General features: G+C 39.5%; 1 protein-coding gene across 2 annotated transcripts in view; it reads left to right on the top strand.

Annotated features, from left to right (window-relative positions):
- GFRA1 (GDNF family receptor alpha 1) overlaps positions 1-16951 on the top strand; it is a 130116-nt gene that overhangs the window by 105865 nt on the left and 7300 nt on the right. For both annotated transcript variants that reach the window (XM_058841563.1, XM_058841564.1), the window contains exon 7: positions 563-741. In XM_058841563.1, coding sequence (XP_058697546.1) covers positions 563-741 — 179 coding nt within the window. The remainder of the gene's footprint in view (positions 1-562; positions 742-16951) is intronic.

Below are 16951 nucleotides of genomic sequence, written 5' to 3'. Positions count from 1 at the left end.
TGTGATAAGCTTTTTAACTTTTATATTCCAAACTTTTAGTTTAACCATGTTTCCCTCACCCAATTATGCAGATTTTGATTGAAAATGGTAAGGAAAAGATTGCCTTAGTTAAACTATTTTGTAGTTATAGGCATATTAGTTTTACTACAACAAGCTGTAGAAATAAATATTTATCCTGTTCTCTGTTTTTAGTTTGCTCTGTAACTTCACCTTCCTGAATTAGGAGATGACATTCAAACTGTATTTTAAATCTAGAAAGTAAATTTTTGAGTCTTTTTGGATGGTAACAAATGTGATTATGGTAAGTCCTAAAGCTTCTGTCAAGAATTACTGGAAACATTACAAAGAAGAGGCTGCACCAAATGATTATGTGACCCCAGATTTTCAGTTCATCTTTCTGATAGTTTTAAAAATAATGCACATTTTTCAGCATAAAATTGAGTTTCTATAAATACGCATTTTAAATGTAATAATAATAATAATGGCAATAAAAAACAACTCAGTTCTGCTTTTTGCCTTTTTTTTTTAGAAATAGAAAATTGCCTGTAATTTATTTTCACAGAAAATGCAATTCAGGCCTTCGGAAATGGCACTGATGTGAACGTCTGGCAGCCAATTTTACCAGTACAGACCACTACAGCCACAACTACAACAGCTTCCAGACTTAAAAACACAGGGTCAGAGACCACCAACAACGAAATACCCTCCCACAATGATTCACCAGCATGTGCAAACCTGCAGGTAAGAGAGTTTTGTACTTCTTGTTGTGCATAAATAAAAGTTTTTCACAGATACCTGTCCAGTGGTCTCCCACTGCCTAAGTGCCTGGCTAAATTGGAATATCTGTTTATTCCTATGCTGTAGTTAGAAACTGCGTGTGTTGTGAGTTATCAGACACTCACTTTAAATCAGAAACTTGCATATCGCAAAGTGGACTTTATTGCCTCGCTGGCTCAGAAGGAGGGGATGGTATTTAATTTCTTATCGCAGGTTTGAATACGAATGTGGCACTCTCCAAATCCTGCCAGGATATGTCAGATTAAATTAATCCCTTGAGTACTCCTAATTCAGAGAGAACCCTTAATGTGAGCTAGCATATCCTGCTGCCTTCTTTCTCATGTTATTGGCATTAAACTCAAGAAGGTTTTTTGGCTGGGTAGGTCTGGGTGTTAGAGGATGTGTGGTGCTACGAGCTACGTGTTGAAGAAGCTGGACACAGATAAAACTATTTTGAACCAGTCACTCCTGAACTGAGGTCGAGGTCATGATGTAATTCTGGCCAATGGCTGTAGTGATTTTCTGTGACACTTAAATTAGGCTATTGATAGTGGATCATTGATTCTGGATTTAAAGGCTCACCACTTGATGAAGACAGTTTTTGCAGCTCTTTGAAAGACTGAAGGATTTGGGCAGCAGACAATGACAAAATCAAGGCGGGAAAAAGGTAGCAGGAAGTGTAAAATGAAAACATCCTTAGGCCTTATACTTAGATTAGAATCAGGCTATAAAAATTTCTGGTGGTTTAAATGCAAAATTAGGTCAGGCAGGGATAGATCAGCTTGTCCTGTTTATTTTTGTCTTTACAGAAGGAAAATTGCTATGTGACACAAATGTAAGTGTCCAAGCTTTAAGGTCTCAGCTGATACTAAGATGAATTTTTCTGGATTTCACTGTTAAAGCATTGATTTTTCACTTCCCTGAAAAAAAATTCATTTTGTTTTTTTAACATTAAATAGTTCCATATGCACTGAACCAGAAATATTTCTGAGAAATACGTTTTGCTTCTTAATTTTTCTTGCACCGCTCTCTCTCCTTCATCCTTTTCCAGTTCCTGCATTTATTTTGCATTGGAAAATTGTATCTGCATCAACATAAAGGACATTACAGAGTCACAAAATATAGGGGGGTTAATGACAGATGGTGCTGAGTTTAGATCCTTCTGTTTTAATTCTGTTTTTCACATCTGTGCATTCATTATTACTTAAGCTTTGTAAGTTATTGATAATGGAGATATTTGGCTATTTGCAGTAGTCATTTAACCAAATAGAACATGCTGAAAGAAACACAGCCTTTTAAACCTTGGAAACTTGGAATATCTTGCATTTAGAACAAGACCTTGATGGGATATTATTGAGTCACTTCATGTTATATTAAAAAGTTGTGTTATGGGAGAGATCACATTTTCCTTCAGTGTTTGTACAGCCCCCTGTAGAGTAAGGCCTCCAGATGCTACCAAAGTACACATAATAAATAAAGAACTGAAGAAATGGCAAACGATCACAAATCCCATTGGATTCGCTTCAATTTGCAAATGTTCCTTAAGGCTGAATAGATGTTCCTGTGGTTTGAAAATGACTTAAATTCTTCCCCATCCTTCCTTCTGTTACTCTGGCATTTTGAAGTCACGTCCCACATAAGTTTTATCAGCTCTGGTTTAAAGCTCTGCTGTGACTTCAAGTGTACCCCCCAATGTACTTGGCACAAGAAGTGAAGGTCTGTAGGGAAAACAGGTTCCTTTACATAAATGATTTCTGCTGTTTGGTAGAAACTATTGTAGATAAAGTCTGCACTAAAAGGTCACCAAAGTTATGTGAACCAAGCAGTTTTATTCCTGTGAAGTACAATATTCTATGCCTACCACTTCCTTCTGTCAGAACTGAAGCACGGAGAACAAAGCTCTAATATTTTAATGCATTTTTCAAAAAGTAACTTACAAACAGAGCCAAAACAAGCCCACAGTTTTTTAAAAAGAAACCTATGTTTTTTGGACAGTATGGTGCCACTTTGCATGTGAGACTTAAACCCTAATGCAAATTTTATAAAAGAGCTGGTATTCATATTGCACTTGGAGAAGGGTATTCATTCCAAGCCTCTCCTCCCATGAAAATATGCCTTTGTAGTATTTTCAAAACATGAACTAGTGCAGCCAAAAGCTTTTTTATATGCTTAGCAGCTGAGCTGAAAGGTTTCTAAAAGGCAATATAGCCTGAATGCTGTGAAAAGTCAAATTACAAGCATCAGTCTCAGCATAAAAAGACAATGGCAGAGAGGGGCTAAGGAAGTGGTCATTGAGATGCAACAGGGCTGCATATTCTAGTTAGTGGGTTTAAAAATACTGCAAAGGAAGAAAGAGCAGGAAGTGATTGATTAGTATAAATTGCCATTGAAATAAATACAGCAAGGGAAGAAAGAGCAGGAAGTGATTGATTAGTATAACAGAGAAATGTGCAAATACCAACCTCCCGGGGCTGTAAAATACAGGGCACCAACCCAGTCTGCCAGGAGCACCACTGGCTGAGCAATTTTTGATACATTTCTTTCTGCCTTGTTCAGAATGGTCATATGAAGAGCAGGTTTTGTCTCTCTGCCATGGAATTGGAAAGGTGGTGAATGCTTAAAGAAAGTATGTGATACTCTTTGTTTATCTATACTCAATATTTATTTCAAAAACATGTTGAAGATTTGGACTTGAAAATAATGTTTATTTTAGTGATGCTGTTTAGAAGTTGTTCTTTGTTTGAACTTCTCATTGCTATGAGAATCCTATTATCCTATTTTCTTATTTCAAATTGATACAGCAGAATGTTTATTTCTGATACCTGCTTACTTTATGTTTACTTATGCACAGATTGTGTAAGATACTCTTTTTTTCTGTCCCTCAATTAGCATTCTATCTTTGCCAGGAAGATGCTCAATTTTGTCAAGAATCCTCTAAACTCTTTTTACCAACCTGACTTCTAACAGAATTTACTAAACACAGTTAATAGTAGTTAGGTTTATACAAATGCTAAATTTAATTTAAATTTGTATTTGAAGTGCTTGACATCTTGCGAAGGATTCTCAGCATCATATAAAAATAACATAAAATATTGTGAACAAAAAGGGAGATGAATCCCAATAGCATATTCCTTATCCAGGCAGATTTTATTAAGTAATTGCCAACCCTATCTTTTTTTCCTGGTAGCTTAACTCTAATGTTTTCTATTTAACTGACATACATGTTAATCCTTCATTTTCAGTCATTACTTGCATTCAGTATGCCAGTCAAAAATGGTTCTGGTCTTCCAGTCTCATGTTCTGCCCCCACTGCCTGAACCATCATGTTGGATTATTTGAAAGGGACAAAAGAATGAGTTTGGATGTGTACTCACACCATATATTCTTCAAAAAAAGGCTGCCTTTGCATTTAGGAGAGATGGACAGACCTGAAAAATGATAATGAAATGAACCTCGAGTGATAGATTAGACCAGTTGTTCCTGGGTCATCGCAGAGATAAATAAAAGACTAAGACTTTCACACTCGATTGTCTGTAATATCTTAAAGGATGTTTTGCAAAAAAACCAACAATTATGGAAGTCAAGATGGTTAAAGGACATTTAAGTAAATTTATGCATCAAAGTCTTGCTAGCTAGCTCTATAGTTTGTTTTCCCATATTTATTATGTCCTGCTCTTGCTCTGGATGTTCAGGATGCAAAGAAAAATTAAGGTTTTTGTGCTTTTGAAGAACGTAGCAATGGACAGATATAATTGAGATACATTGGCCCTTGGGAACTGAGGACAAGTCCAGTATTAAGTGTCATGCTCTCAGCAGCAAAATTCAAAAACTGTGAGATAGAAATTGAAAATATGAAACATTTTGTGGGGAACACAGGAGAAGAGAAATCTGGATACTTAAATATGTCAATTATTTCTATTTGCATCTAAGATTAGTGAGTGTTTATAGCAGATGTGGGTCGTAATTCAAGCTCCTCTTCCACAAATTCACGTAATACTTATGATTTAAAAAAATATTGGTGAATCCTAGGAGAAAAACAGGAGAGAGGGCTCACAGTACTCTGAGGGGAGCAGGACTTAAACGTGACTCAGACTGAAAATGACTCTGCTTTTGCCACATAGATCTGTCTGTGCAGACCTTCAGCCCTGTGCAGGGAGCTGCTAAGCTGGTGGTTTAAGTACCCTCTGTAATTGCTTAATGTTGCTTCCCAGGTGCTAAATATCATTACTGGAAAGCATTGTGTAGCTGTTTGGAGAGGGTTGAAAGCTCCAGTGTAGCATGCTGAGGATCAGGACACAGCAGGTGTGGATCTCCAGGGGCTGGTAATTGGGTGGTGGGTGAGCATAAGCAGGAAGCACAGGCAGTGTGTAGGTGAGGGAATGGCACAACTGCTGAGATGGATGTAGAGACAAAGCTTGTTTTATGCCCTGAGCACCAATATTAACTTAGCCATACACCTGGCACCCTCTTTTCCTTCACACAGCCCGTGAACTTCTTCTTTTTGTGATAAAAACCACTGATTTTTCAAATGTCCTGCCTGCTCCATCCCTTGGAAAAGTCCTGCTTGGATCTCTTCCTCTGGGCATTGCAACTACACAGAAAGATACAGTCTGAGGCAAAAGATGGACAATATAAAACTCTCAATGCTGTACCAGAACCAAAAGAAAAGAGTTGTTTTTTTTTAAAAAAAAGGACTTAATGTTTTCTATGAAAAGATTTCAATCTACCTCCTGTACTTCCAGGATTAGCTGACATAATGGGGTCAGCCTGCTGGTACAAGTGATTTAGAGACCACCTATTGGCAGCTTTTCTGCTAAAAAAGCAATGTCTTTAATTTGCTTCAGTGGCAATTCCCTTGTACCTAAAGAAGTCTTGAGTGCTTTGTGTATACAGATTAAGATCTGATGGCCAGGGCTAACTTAAAGTTTCCTCTTTAATCTTATACTTCTAATTTGGGGAGCACTGAAATTCTGTTTTTCCCCAACAGATACTGCTTTGTCCATTGATTTCGTTGACACTGGTTTCAGTGAGGTTAATCCTTGTTTTCTTCAGCACCATGCTGGAGTGGGTCCTCAAAAAGTAGAATTCCCTGAGACTGCAGTCATTTACTGTGGGACTCCTGCAAGATCCAGAGGAGCTGAGGGGACTGTGATGGAGACATGTTGGTGTTCTCAGTCTGTGTGGAAATCCTGGTGTTCTTGGGCAGGAAGGCAGCCCCAGGACACGTGGCTTGCTGTGCAAACAGTGGATCCCAGTGCCATGGGCAGGTTTGCAGGGAACCTACACATGTGCATGGTCACACAGGTGCTCCCACTCGGGGCCACACTGAGCTTTTCGCCATCTTCGCCAAAGAATTTCAGGACCACACAAGATAGGTTGTTTTCAAGTTTGGTGAAATCCTGCTGAAGTTGAAAATGTGATTCATACAGCTGATGAATTTCTAAGTACAGGGAGTTCTTTGCCTCTCTTTTGAGCAGAGAGGAGCAGTGTGAGGATGGAGCCAAGGATCAAACCCAATAGCTCAGACGCATCATATCACTGTCAGTGTTGCTATGAGACATCAGCCATCAGTAGTCAGGAAAAAATTGTTCTCATTTACCAGACTTAGCTGAACATCAGGCCCCCTTACAAGATCAGTCATGATTTGTGGAGTGAAATACTGGCTAACACTTTAACACAGGAAAGTCATCACATCTCTGTTGCTATCACCGGTGCTCAACACTCAGTCTCTTTGGTGTGGAGATCTCTGTGTAAGAATGGACCTTATATTTAATGATCAGTACTCTGATTTTTAATGTTTGAAGGTGGATGTAATAAACTCCTGTTCCTGAAAGACAGTGACATGGTTTATGTTGCATATTATAGTTTAAATTGTGGTTTTTTGATTAGCATGCTTTTCATGAGACCAAAATATTGTGCATGTATACTGCTGAAGCGCATAGTACTTCAGAATTATTTCATCAATGATAAAATATTTTATGGTTCATTTAAAAAAAATAATTTAATAGTCTGAGCATCTTTAGTGTATTATAATAATACAGCACTTTATAGCAGACTGTAAAATTCCAGACTACAGTTTTAGGAATTGTGCAATTTTGTTTTATAGTTTAATAATTGTTCAATTGAAAATGAGTATGAGGTTACTAAAAACCAATTTAATGACTTACAAAAATACAGCTTTATGAAAATGCGCTACACACTTTTACAGAAAATTGAAATTTCTATGGACAGATTACAGGTTTTATCCTCAAAGAATTTTACAAATTGTTGCTACTAAAAGCAGATTTGCATTTGCAGTGTTCCCCTAAGCCACAGTTGTTTCTATGTTTCACATGAGTATCCTCTTATAAGAATACCACAGAAATACAAAGTGCTAGGATAAACCAGAATCGGAAAATTGGATCACATCAGATAAGCCAAATCAAACTATTCATAGCCCTTGTTATTACTTTATGTGGTTCTTCATCATATTGAAGGTATTCCTAATGTCAGCCAACTCTAGTTCTCAATCAAATACCTAGTCCATCATGTATTTCCCTTTTAAAACAGATAGCACACTATAGTCTGCAAAAAACAGCCATAAAAAGGAGTACAGTATTATAAATTAATTTTAAGGCATAACTACTACCAATAAAAATTCTAGGTCATTGCATTGTGATGGTACATGTTTAATCATATTGTCTTTGGAAGGAGGGTTCAGAATATATTGTGTCTTTATGGGACCTGACAAAGTGTTTTGTTTAAGACATATTGTTTGCTACTAGCAAATATTAGGTTTCAGTTATGGCTCTGCTCCCATCTGTACTTGCTGGAGTGAAAGAAGCTCTGGTTATGCCAGCAGGCTGACCCTGTTACCAAGCAAAAGTAGGCAAAAGTGATTGTGCCAGCAGGTTTCTAATGGAACAGAAATCAAGAGCAGAAGCCTTGAAATCTTGAATATTTTTATTTTTTTTTAACCAGGAATAGCTTTCAAGGAGTCCTTATTATACACCAAAATCCCATCATACTAATTATTTCAGAAACTCATAATGAAAAGGTGCTCTTGGCCTTAAAAACCCAACTAATTGCTGTTAACTTGAGTGTAGCTATCACCTTATAGTCTCTATTTGTTCTGAAAACCACACAGTGTGTTTGAGTGCTTCAGAAACAATAAATACTTTACTCTTATAAACTGTGTTAATGCACTAGGTTATCCTCAAAAAAAATAGATCCACAGAGATTCATGAGGGAAACCAAAGTGAAAGACTGGTGCTACATCATATAATGAATACAGTTGTCAATAGAGAGATGTTTCTTGCTAAGGTATGAAAATAGCTCAGCAGTTGCCAGAATGGATCAAAATTTAACAAATAAAATCTTTATCGGTTCCGCCATTTTTGCAAAGAATTGTTCTTTCCTAGGTGAGCTGAAGGATTGAATTGAAATGTACTTTTAAACACTTCTATTGAAGTGGTATTGACAATTTTGTTTTGTAGTATGATGGCTTAGGACAAATGACAATGTGGAGGCTGAATAATTCTGGAAAGTGGAGCATTTTAGTCAGAAATGCATAGAGTTTTATGAATTACCTGCCTTCTCTGTCTTGGAGGGGGATGGTGCACAGGGGGTGAGAGTTTTGGGGAGCAGGGCAGCAATTTGTTGTGCAACCTCCTCCTCGTTCCCTGGAGGGGAGGCTCACTAACACAGAGGGACTCTGATGAGTTGTGCACAGTCCTGGTGCAGGATCAAGGGGTTTGCCTTTTCTCTGGTTATGTTCCCTGAAATCCCCAGAGGTGGGAGAAATGTTCCTAGATCCTGGAATAGATGTATGGGGCTGCCTGCCCCAGTGTCTTTTCAGGAAATTGTTGTTCCCTGAGATTTCTGGCTCCTCGGGTAAATGAGTGAGTAGAGGAGAGCTCACAGATGGGAACTGCATTCACATGTGCTATAACTTTCTCATTTACTCATTTTATAGTCACCCTTGGTGGCTCTTGAAGGCTTGCAGACACTACTGAACACTATCTTAATGATCAGCATGTTGTTTCCATAGATGAGCTGTCTATTTCCTAGAGCACAGCAAACCTGTGTTCTTTTTTGGGACAAGTGGTTGATCATATTTTGTCTAATCCTAGAGAAAAGTGTCAGAGTTCATGGTCTTACTGGCATAGCTACACCTGAAACATCTGAACCCTCACCTCCAGTTAGCCATTAGTCTTCATTTGATCCTTTTCCTGTCTGTTTTTGTTTGGTTGGTTTGGTTTGTTGTTTTTCTTTTTTGTGTGGTGTTTCTTTGTTTTCTTTCCTTTTGATTTGGGTTGCTTTGTCTTTTCTCCTTGCATCCATTCTGTAATGTTTGGACACTCAGCTGCCTCATAGACTTAATCTGCTACGAAACTTATTTATATTATTTTTCTGTATTTCTTCTTGTGATTTAATGGCTAAATGCAGACTCAGGGGGAAAACCACCAAAATCTGCACCAGACTGAGCTGGAAGGATGTTGAGCCTGTATGGTCCTGGGGTAGTCTCCATGCCATCACTGGCTGGGCTGCCCCAGAAGGCACAGTGGAGAAGGGCAGAGGGGGGTTGTGGCACAGTGGAGAAGGGCAGAGGGGGGTTGTGGCCATGCTGAGGTGCAACTGAGACTGGAGTAAGTCTGAATTTTGATTTGGGTAAAATGTCTGAAACAACCATGTTTCCCTGTCCTTGATTAAGGAGGATACATTGCCTTCCTCTGCCAACAGCAAACCCAAGTACCTGAAGTGTGTTCATGCATATAAAGTAATTTGATTTTAAAATCACACGACCTAATCAAATTCTGCTTTTGTTTATACACTTGTAAAAAGGGAATAACTCCACAGTTGTGTATATTGGAATTATCCTTAAGTGTACATAGTAATTATCCATTACCCCTTACATGTATGCACACCATTATTTGATATTTGTGTGTAACCCAGAGATTTAACATTCTAAAAAAATAAACTGCCCAGACTCTCAGTTGCCATGTGGCAGATATGATCAAAATCATTTCAGGAATAAAGAAGACATTTTAGGAATAGTTTATTCTGTGTTACCACCACCATATGAAATATAAAAAAGCCCAGTGGTAGTTACAATGCAATAATAAGTAATCATCCTAACCCATATATTGCTGACGAGGCAGCATAACTGCACAAATAGTACAATGTTGAAGAGCTAAAATTTGGAAGCCCTTCCATACCATTCATTAATTTTTCAAGTAATCAAACCAAGTTTATAGGACAGAAAATGAAACACAATTTTTTAACCAAGTTGACTAGACTGTTAATAATAATAATAATAATAAAATAATGTTAACAAAACAGCTGAAGAAAAATTTTTGCTCTGCTTTTACCCTGTCTGCTCATTTTACTTACAGTCTTCACTGTACATTAGTAATCAAATATTTGGAATAAATCACACCCTTTATATCCTACTTTTTTATCCCCATGACTCCTAATCAGCTGTCTTACCTGAATAATAAATCTTTGTGTGGCCTCAAACCATCTACTCCTACAGTATTTTTCAATTTGCTGTTGAGTTCCAGAACATGAGACACTGTCACCCATTTCTGTTCCTTGCCATCAAAATCAATAGGAGCTCAAAATGTTTATTTTAGTCAGTACTTTGGAGGAGAGCCTGACTATTTCACACCAAATCCTGTTCCAAATCAGTGAACTTGCCCTAATAATCCCACCTCAGGTTAAGCCCTCCTGCATGTTTAAGTCTTTTTATGAGTCACAGGTAAACAGACTGACGTGCATAACATAAAATATTTTTCATAGGTTCACTCAGCATGTTTCGTAAAGAATTATAGGATTATCCTCCCTCATGTCTTTCTTAAAACAGAATTAGGTATTCAGGCAGTAATTTATTAAATTCTGCATTACATGGTGCTATAGTTTTCCAGACTGACATTTTCAGAAGCCTCAAGAAACCTCTGATTCAAGGCAAGTTATACATTACCACATGACCCTAAACATTTGGATGTTCTGAATTCGTCCTCAGATTTGAAATGTGTGCATTTGAATTTTTTATGTGCATGGTAGGTAAGACAGGTACCAGGCAGGCTCTAAAAGCTACCTGCAGCCCTAAGTACCTCATTTTTGCAGAGAGTTGGATAAATGGGCATATAAATCAGGTGTGCACAGATGAAAGCAAAGCAGTTGCAAGAATCTGTGGAAACCCATTCCTAAATTTGTACCTGCACAAATGTAAAAAAAAAGATGGTTTGATCAGAGCTGTTCTGATGAGCAGTGTTCAGTGTGGTTTTTACAAAGGCTTAGCCTCTGTAGAAAAAGTAGTGCATTAACAGTTGTATCTTGGTTGGTCTGTACTGATTTCTGTGTTGGAGGGCTGTTCTGCACACCTCAGTCACATACCCACTGTGATTGTCTGGTTCTCAGGGGGAATTCAGGGGTCAGTCCCTGCAGGGACCTGGCTGCTTGTGTACAGCTTCAGAATCCAAATGCAAATTCAGTAGAAAATAATTATCCCTTTTTTTCATAGTGGTTTTGGACTTTGAGAAATTCTTGCAACTGTGTGCAGAATCCTGCTCTCATCAAGAGTTCACCCAGCCCCTGTTAATTTTGATTAAAATTTCCTGATTATTCCTAAGGACTCAGTCATGGGTGTATGCAGAGAAGAAATTCAGATTGTTATAGGCACAACTAAACAGGTTTAGATAAAAAACATGCTCTGTCTATACCCAGAGAGCAGCTTAATGAGAATACTTAGGAATAATTAATTAGGCAGAGGCTTTTCACCTTCAGGCTGGTGGCTGATGATATATTTAGTATCAGTGCAGCTCTTTGGTAGTGCCCTCAGAGAGAGAGAGAGAGAGAGAGAGAGAGAGAGCTCTGCTCTCTGGGAGCTGAGCTGGGTCCATGTCCCAGGGACAGCCCTGAAATGCCAGTGGTGCTGGCTTATGTCCCTGTAACAGGGGACTGGACTCTGGTGTTCCATGGACGTTTGAAGAGAGCAACTGGCAAAGCTTCAGCTCCACATAATCCCCATGCCAGCGAGACACATCTGCTCATATGTGCTCTGCAGGTCCTCGTTCATCATCTGCTGCCCTTTGTTGTGTGCAGGGCCTGCTGGAGTGCAGTTCCATTCATCTGTGCACAGCATCTCAGCAGTGGGATGTCTCATGCAGTCACTGAACGGCAGCAGCACAGTGAAATCACAAATCCCTTCTAAGGATGCTGCTCTCAGACACTAGAGAGGCTTAGCCTGTGCTGGCCACTGAACAAGGCATCTCTTAAGCCCATTTAATTCACTTCTGACTGGGACAGCTCAATAGTGCAGTATCAGCACTGGTGGCCATAGACAATAGCATATGTTAATATACAGTAGGTACCATCTCCATCACACCCATCCCTCGTTTCTAGCCATGCTGTCATCCTTGTGACTTCCCATCCTCTGATCTGTAGGCAGGACTAACACAAGAAGCCAGATTGCTGCTATGGTTGGCACACACACAGTTGTATTTTCTTTTAATGCTTCCTGTCTAGATACTTAATGGCAATGTTTTGACAATGAAACTTGCTAGGAAGACAAAGCTGATGCTAGTGTGGGATTAGATGCATCTGAGTAGGTAGATCACAAAAAACACCCCTCACTTGGTCTGTTTTCTACTTGCTTCAGCTCAGTCCAGAACTATTAATAAAACCATTATGCATTCAGGGAAATATTTGCTGCTGAGCATCATCAATCAAGATTCTCTTCAGATAGAACTCCTAAGATGTTTTTTTCTAGGAAAAACCTTATAATCTCTCTCTTGAGTTCCACCAAAGGATATTAAAATGTGGTAGGACAAGGCACCTTCAAGATTTTTCTTGTAGGGTTTGCAGTAGATTTGGAAAAATCTGGAGGACTGACACTTTTTAACAGAGCAGCTCATCTCACAGAAAGGGAAGTTTAGGGCATAGGAAAGCATCCTGTGTGCTTTGCAACATTATAAACCCATACCCCATTAATTCCTCAGTCTCTGATGAAGTGCACTGCCTGAGGTGCAAATTAGTGCCACTTTTGTGCATTGAACCTGTCCTCTGAAGAGAAGAAGTGCTTCAGAACCACCTCCTCATTTCAAAACTACTACAGAATAGTTGTCAGTATTGACCTGAGCTAGATTAAACAAGCTACGTTGGAATTTAAGTCTGTATGTCCCATTAATAATCCCCTGAACTATCCAGTCTACCACAATATGATTCTTCAAAAAGTAGGCAAACTACTCAGCTTCTAAAGCTACTTCCAGTTGAGTATGGAAACATTTCAAAATACACCCAGAGTGATGTTGATCTGCATTACTGACATTATTAGCATTCATCTGTTTTTATTTTCCAGTTTATTAAGTGTAAACATAATTTTGAGCCTTCTGTCCTTCTGTGAAGAACTTGTGGGATGAAACAAAGAAGGATTATATCCTATGAATACAATTTTGCATAATACGGTAATTATTTGCATAATCTGGTCATTATAGGCACAGTTTTGTTTTAGTAGGGTTATAATTGGTAGACATCTAACATTCACAGTACTTTTTTGTGTCTAAGAAATTGTTTCAGTTATGGAAAAAAATCCTCCATTCTTCATCTCAAATTTCAGGCCATATATGCAGGTGATATTAGGAAGTTGCTTTTTGATTTCCAGTTGGTACTGCCTGGCAAGTGGAACAATTCCTGTTGGTGTGGTGGGATGGGAGCAGTAAAAATAAGGCACCTTTCAAATAATGTCATGATTCTACAGAGATTTCTTAGAAGAGTTTCTGGTCTTTTTGGAATAGCTTCATTAATTACAGTGTGGCTGTTTGTGAGAGCATCATTCATGTGTAAATCAGGGATATGAGGGAGGCCACTCTAATGCCATCCATTAAAGTTTGGTCCACTGTAGGATAGCCCATTAAAGAGAATTACTGTCAGGGCTTCACTGATAGCATTTCTGAGAAGGGGTGATTTTTCTCTCCTTCACTCACTTCAGCAAGGGGAGAATGAATGTTGGATGCTATATCAAAGTCTCTCACAAGTATTGAGTTTTAAGATCCATTTTGCAGGGGCCTTTTAATAACATTTAGGAAGCTGACAGGACAAACCAAGGTCTAGCTTAGCTAATGGAGGTCTGTGGATGAGACCAATTGGATTTTTTTTTTCAGTCATGACTTAAATCTGTTGAAAAATATGCTTGTCTTAGAAAATAAAATGCCAATAATCCAAATTGTGTGATACTAATTCACGTTATTTTTAGAAATTAAAATGCCATCAGAATTTATTAAGTGGGTAGTAGTGAATTTGAACACCTTTTTACAGACTTCTAAATGCTTTTATTCTAATGAAAATAAAACTAGCTTGTCATAGACATTGCTAGCAGCTGTATTTAAAGTTGAAGTTGTCTTACATTTCATATTAAAAAAGATCCAAAACATTCATTATTTGGGTGAAAATTTTCATGTTATATGTGTAGTTGTAGCTGAATTCTTGAGGAATAGCTGCCTATCAAAGCCACAATACACCATAACCTGGGTTGGTTTTTTTTATTAAGATACCTTGCTAGATTTGATTCCACTGTCTGAAAGAGTTTTCTGTATTTTTATTCTAAATGGTATTGTCAGTGCTAGAAAAGGACTGAGACAAGTACTGCAGAAAGTTCACTACAATTGCAGCCCTGCCAGTTCTGAGGATGCATCTGTGCACCTGCAAAATTCAGCTACAGGATAAGAGAAGGGAGTGAATGCTTTAATTTTTTGTCTCAGTGGCACTTCTGGAGAGCAGATTGTGCCAAAAATGCAAAATTCACTAATTAATCCAAATCACAGCTGTTAAAAAGTGGATTATTTTAAAAGAAAAGAACTACCCTCTGAATCATGCCATGATTTAGTGGGACTTGGGTACACCACCACACAATTGTGGAAATTAATACGTTGGGCTTGAAGTCTGCGAACTCAACAGAGGCAGGGAGAGCAAGGCTGTGGGGTGGGTGCTCAGCTAACTGGTCTGGTTTCCCTTTCTGTGCAGGGTTACTTCAGGATTACTTTATTGTAGCCTTTGCTTTTGCTTCTCTGTAACTGCAGGAAGAGTCACTTTTTACCTGAATTGTTTTCACCCTTTTAAGGCTTTCTGTGTTTTGTTCCTCTGTGTAACCATGCCAGTACTCACAATGCACACGTGCACACACGTATTGGTAATAGAAAGTCCTGAACATTTTTAGGCCCTTAACAAAAAGCAGATGTTCATGGTCATTCCTTTGCCTTCCCTTTTAAAATTCATGAGTGAGCGCAGTGCTCAGGAAACCAGCAGTAATACCGGTTGCTCAAGGTTGGCTTGGCAGCAGGGGAAGCTTCCTGTCGTGCTCAGCGCTCAGGGCCCTGTGCAGACTGGTGTTCAAGCAAGCTTGCCTGATCTTCCCTTCCAGCTGCAGAGGCACAGAGCAGCACCCCTGGTCCTGCTGCCGGAGCGCAGAGGCAGCGCCTGACCTGGTTTGCTCCATCCCCTGCACCTCCCAGAGCTCTGAACACGGAGTCTCACGAGGCCGAGCGATGGGCTGAGCATCCCTGCCCTCCTGCAGCTCTGCTTGTGCCTGTGGAGGCTCCCTGGTCCTGCCTGCTGTCCTGGAGAGTGGCTGCAGTGAGGAGACTCCATCCAGGAGCAGTCCCAGGGAATTCTGCCTGCCCTGCAGCACCTGCTGCCCGGCACACCTGGCGGTGCTGGAGAAGCCTCATAGGTGTGGTGCCCTTTTCCAGGCTCCTCAGCACAGGGCACTGTGCTGTTGTGGCTGAGCTGCTGTGTTCCCACAGTACTGGGCTGACAGCTGCTCTGGGGTGTTCCCACCACACTCCAGTGCACCACAGCCCAATCCAGGAGGCAGCAACTTCACCTGCTGCCACAATGAACAGCATCGTTCGTGTGCTCAGACACGTGAGGCCACACACGCCAGCCTGGAGGAGTGTTGTGGGATCTTTAGTGGCTCAATTACTTACCTTTCCTCAAAATTAAAAGCTGAGTTTGTCTTTTAACTGGGACTGCAATGGCTTTGTGTTCCTGCTGGTTTTCTTCAGGTGCTTTTCAGTGTGCAGCAGCCAGATGCCACCTGTGCCTGCTGTCCATGGCTCTGGGTTGATCTCTGTGGTGAATCACTTGGGAAATGCATTTTAATAATAAAATCCAAAACAACTCCATTTTGGATTACATGGGTGTTTAGTTTTATAACTAGAGAAAAAAACCCAACAACCTAGGCAGCCCAAGATGTTGAGATATTAACCTAATAAAACTTATTCAGCCTCTGCTTTTTAGTATTCTGTTTCCTCCTCTGCCCTTCTTAATGCAAAAATATTTGCTTGTGGCAAATCCATAAAAAGACCATATTAGGAGAATTGCATAATATCCCCTAAAAATAGGAAGGAAGAATCTGGGACTATAGAAATTCATTTTACTCAGCTAAATGAGTGACTGAACACGAAAACAAAATCGTTAGCAAGTTACTGTACTGCCATGAAAGGTAAGTCAGCTCAGTTGTCTTGGCTGGGTGTCATATTTTGTGCTGTGCTCACTGGGAAACTAATTGCTTGGAATAAATATTTGAAGATCTCTGTGTCTGGTCCTTGTAAGCTGTTTGATCAGTTTGGTGTTTCTGATAGGATCTGTTTTTTATAAAACCTTTAAGATTGCTGTTAGGCAATTTTTGTGCCATGTTATCCCGGCCATATAAGTGCAGTGAGAGATGGAGCTTAATGAGGTCTCATGTTTATTAACATAAGGATCTGGGAATGGTCCAGCAATAATTAATATAATATAGGTCATCTTCCCTTCCTTCCACACTCTTCAGCTCATTTTGGGAGGATTACTTTCAGTTCTTACCCCTTCAGTCAAATTTTCTAACAATTTGCAAATCGAAGAACTTGAAGGGAGTTTTCCCTCTATCCATATCAGACTTTATCAGTGCTTCTGCCCATTTCTTAGATTTCTGAAGTGCTGTTTGCTGCAATCTATGTGTGTTTCCATCTGCATCCATCAGTAGCCCCAAGTGTCTGCAGTGTCTGTTAGACAAGAGCTGATTTGATTCATTGTTCCCCTGCAGTGTGGGAAGGAGATGCTGTTCCCAGCCCACCTGGCTCCATCTGCCCATCCATGGGCAGTGCTCCCTCCTTGGTGCTCCTCCAGAGCTGGAAAGCCAGCTTTAGTACAAGGACCT

Source organism: Poecile atricapillus, chromosome 6 (genome assembly GCF_030490865.1).
Source record: "Poecile atricapillus isolate bPoeAtr1 chromosome 6, bPoeAtr1.hap1, whole genome shotgun sequence".
Classification (NCBI taxonomy): domain Eukaryota; kingdom Metazoa; phylum Chordata; class Aves; order Passeriformes; family Paridae; genus Poecile; species Poecile atricapillus.
The sequence above is the reverse complement of the archived record's forward strand: the minus strand, read 5'-3'. Positions and strand labels throughout refer to the sequence as shown.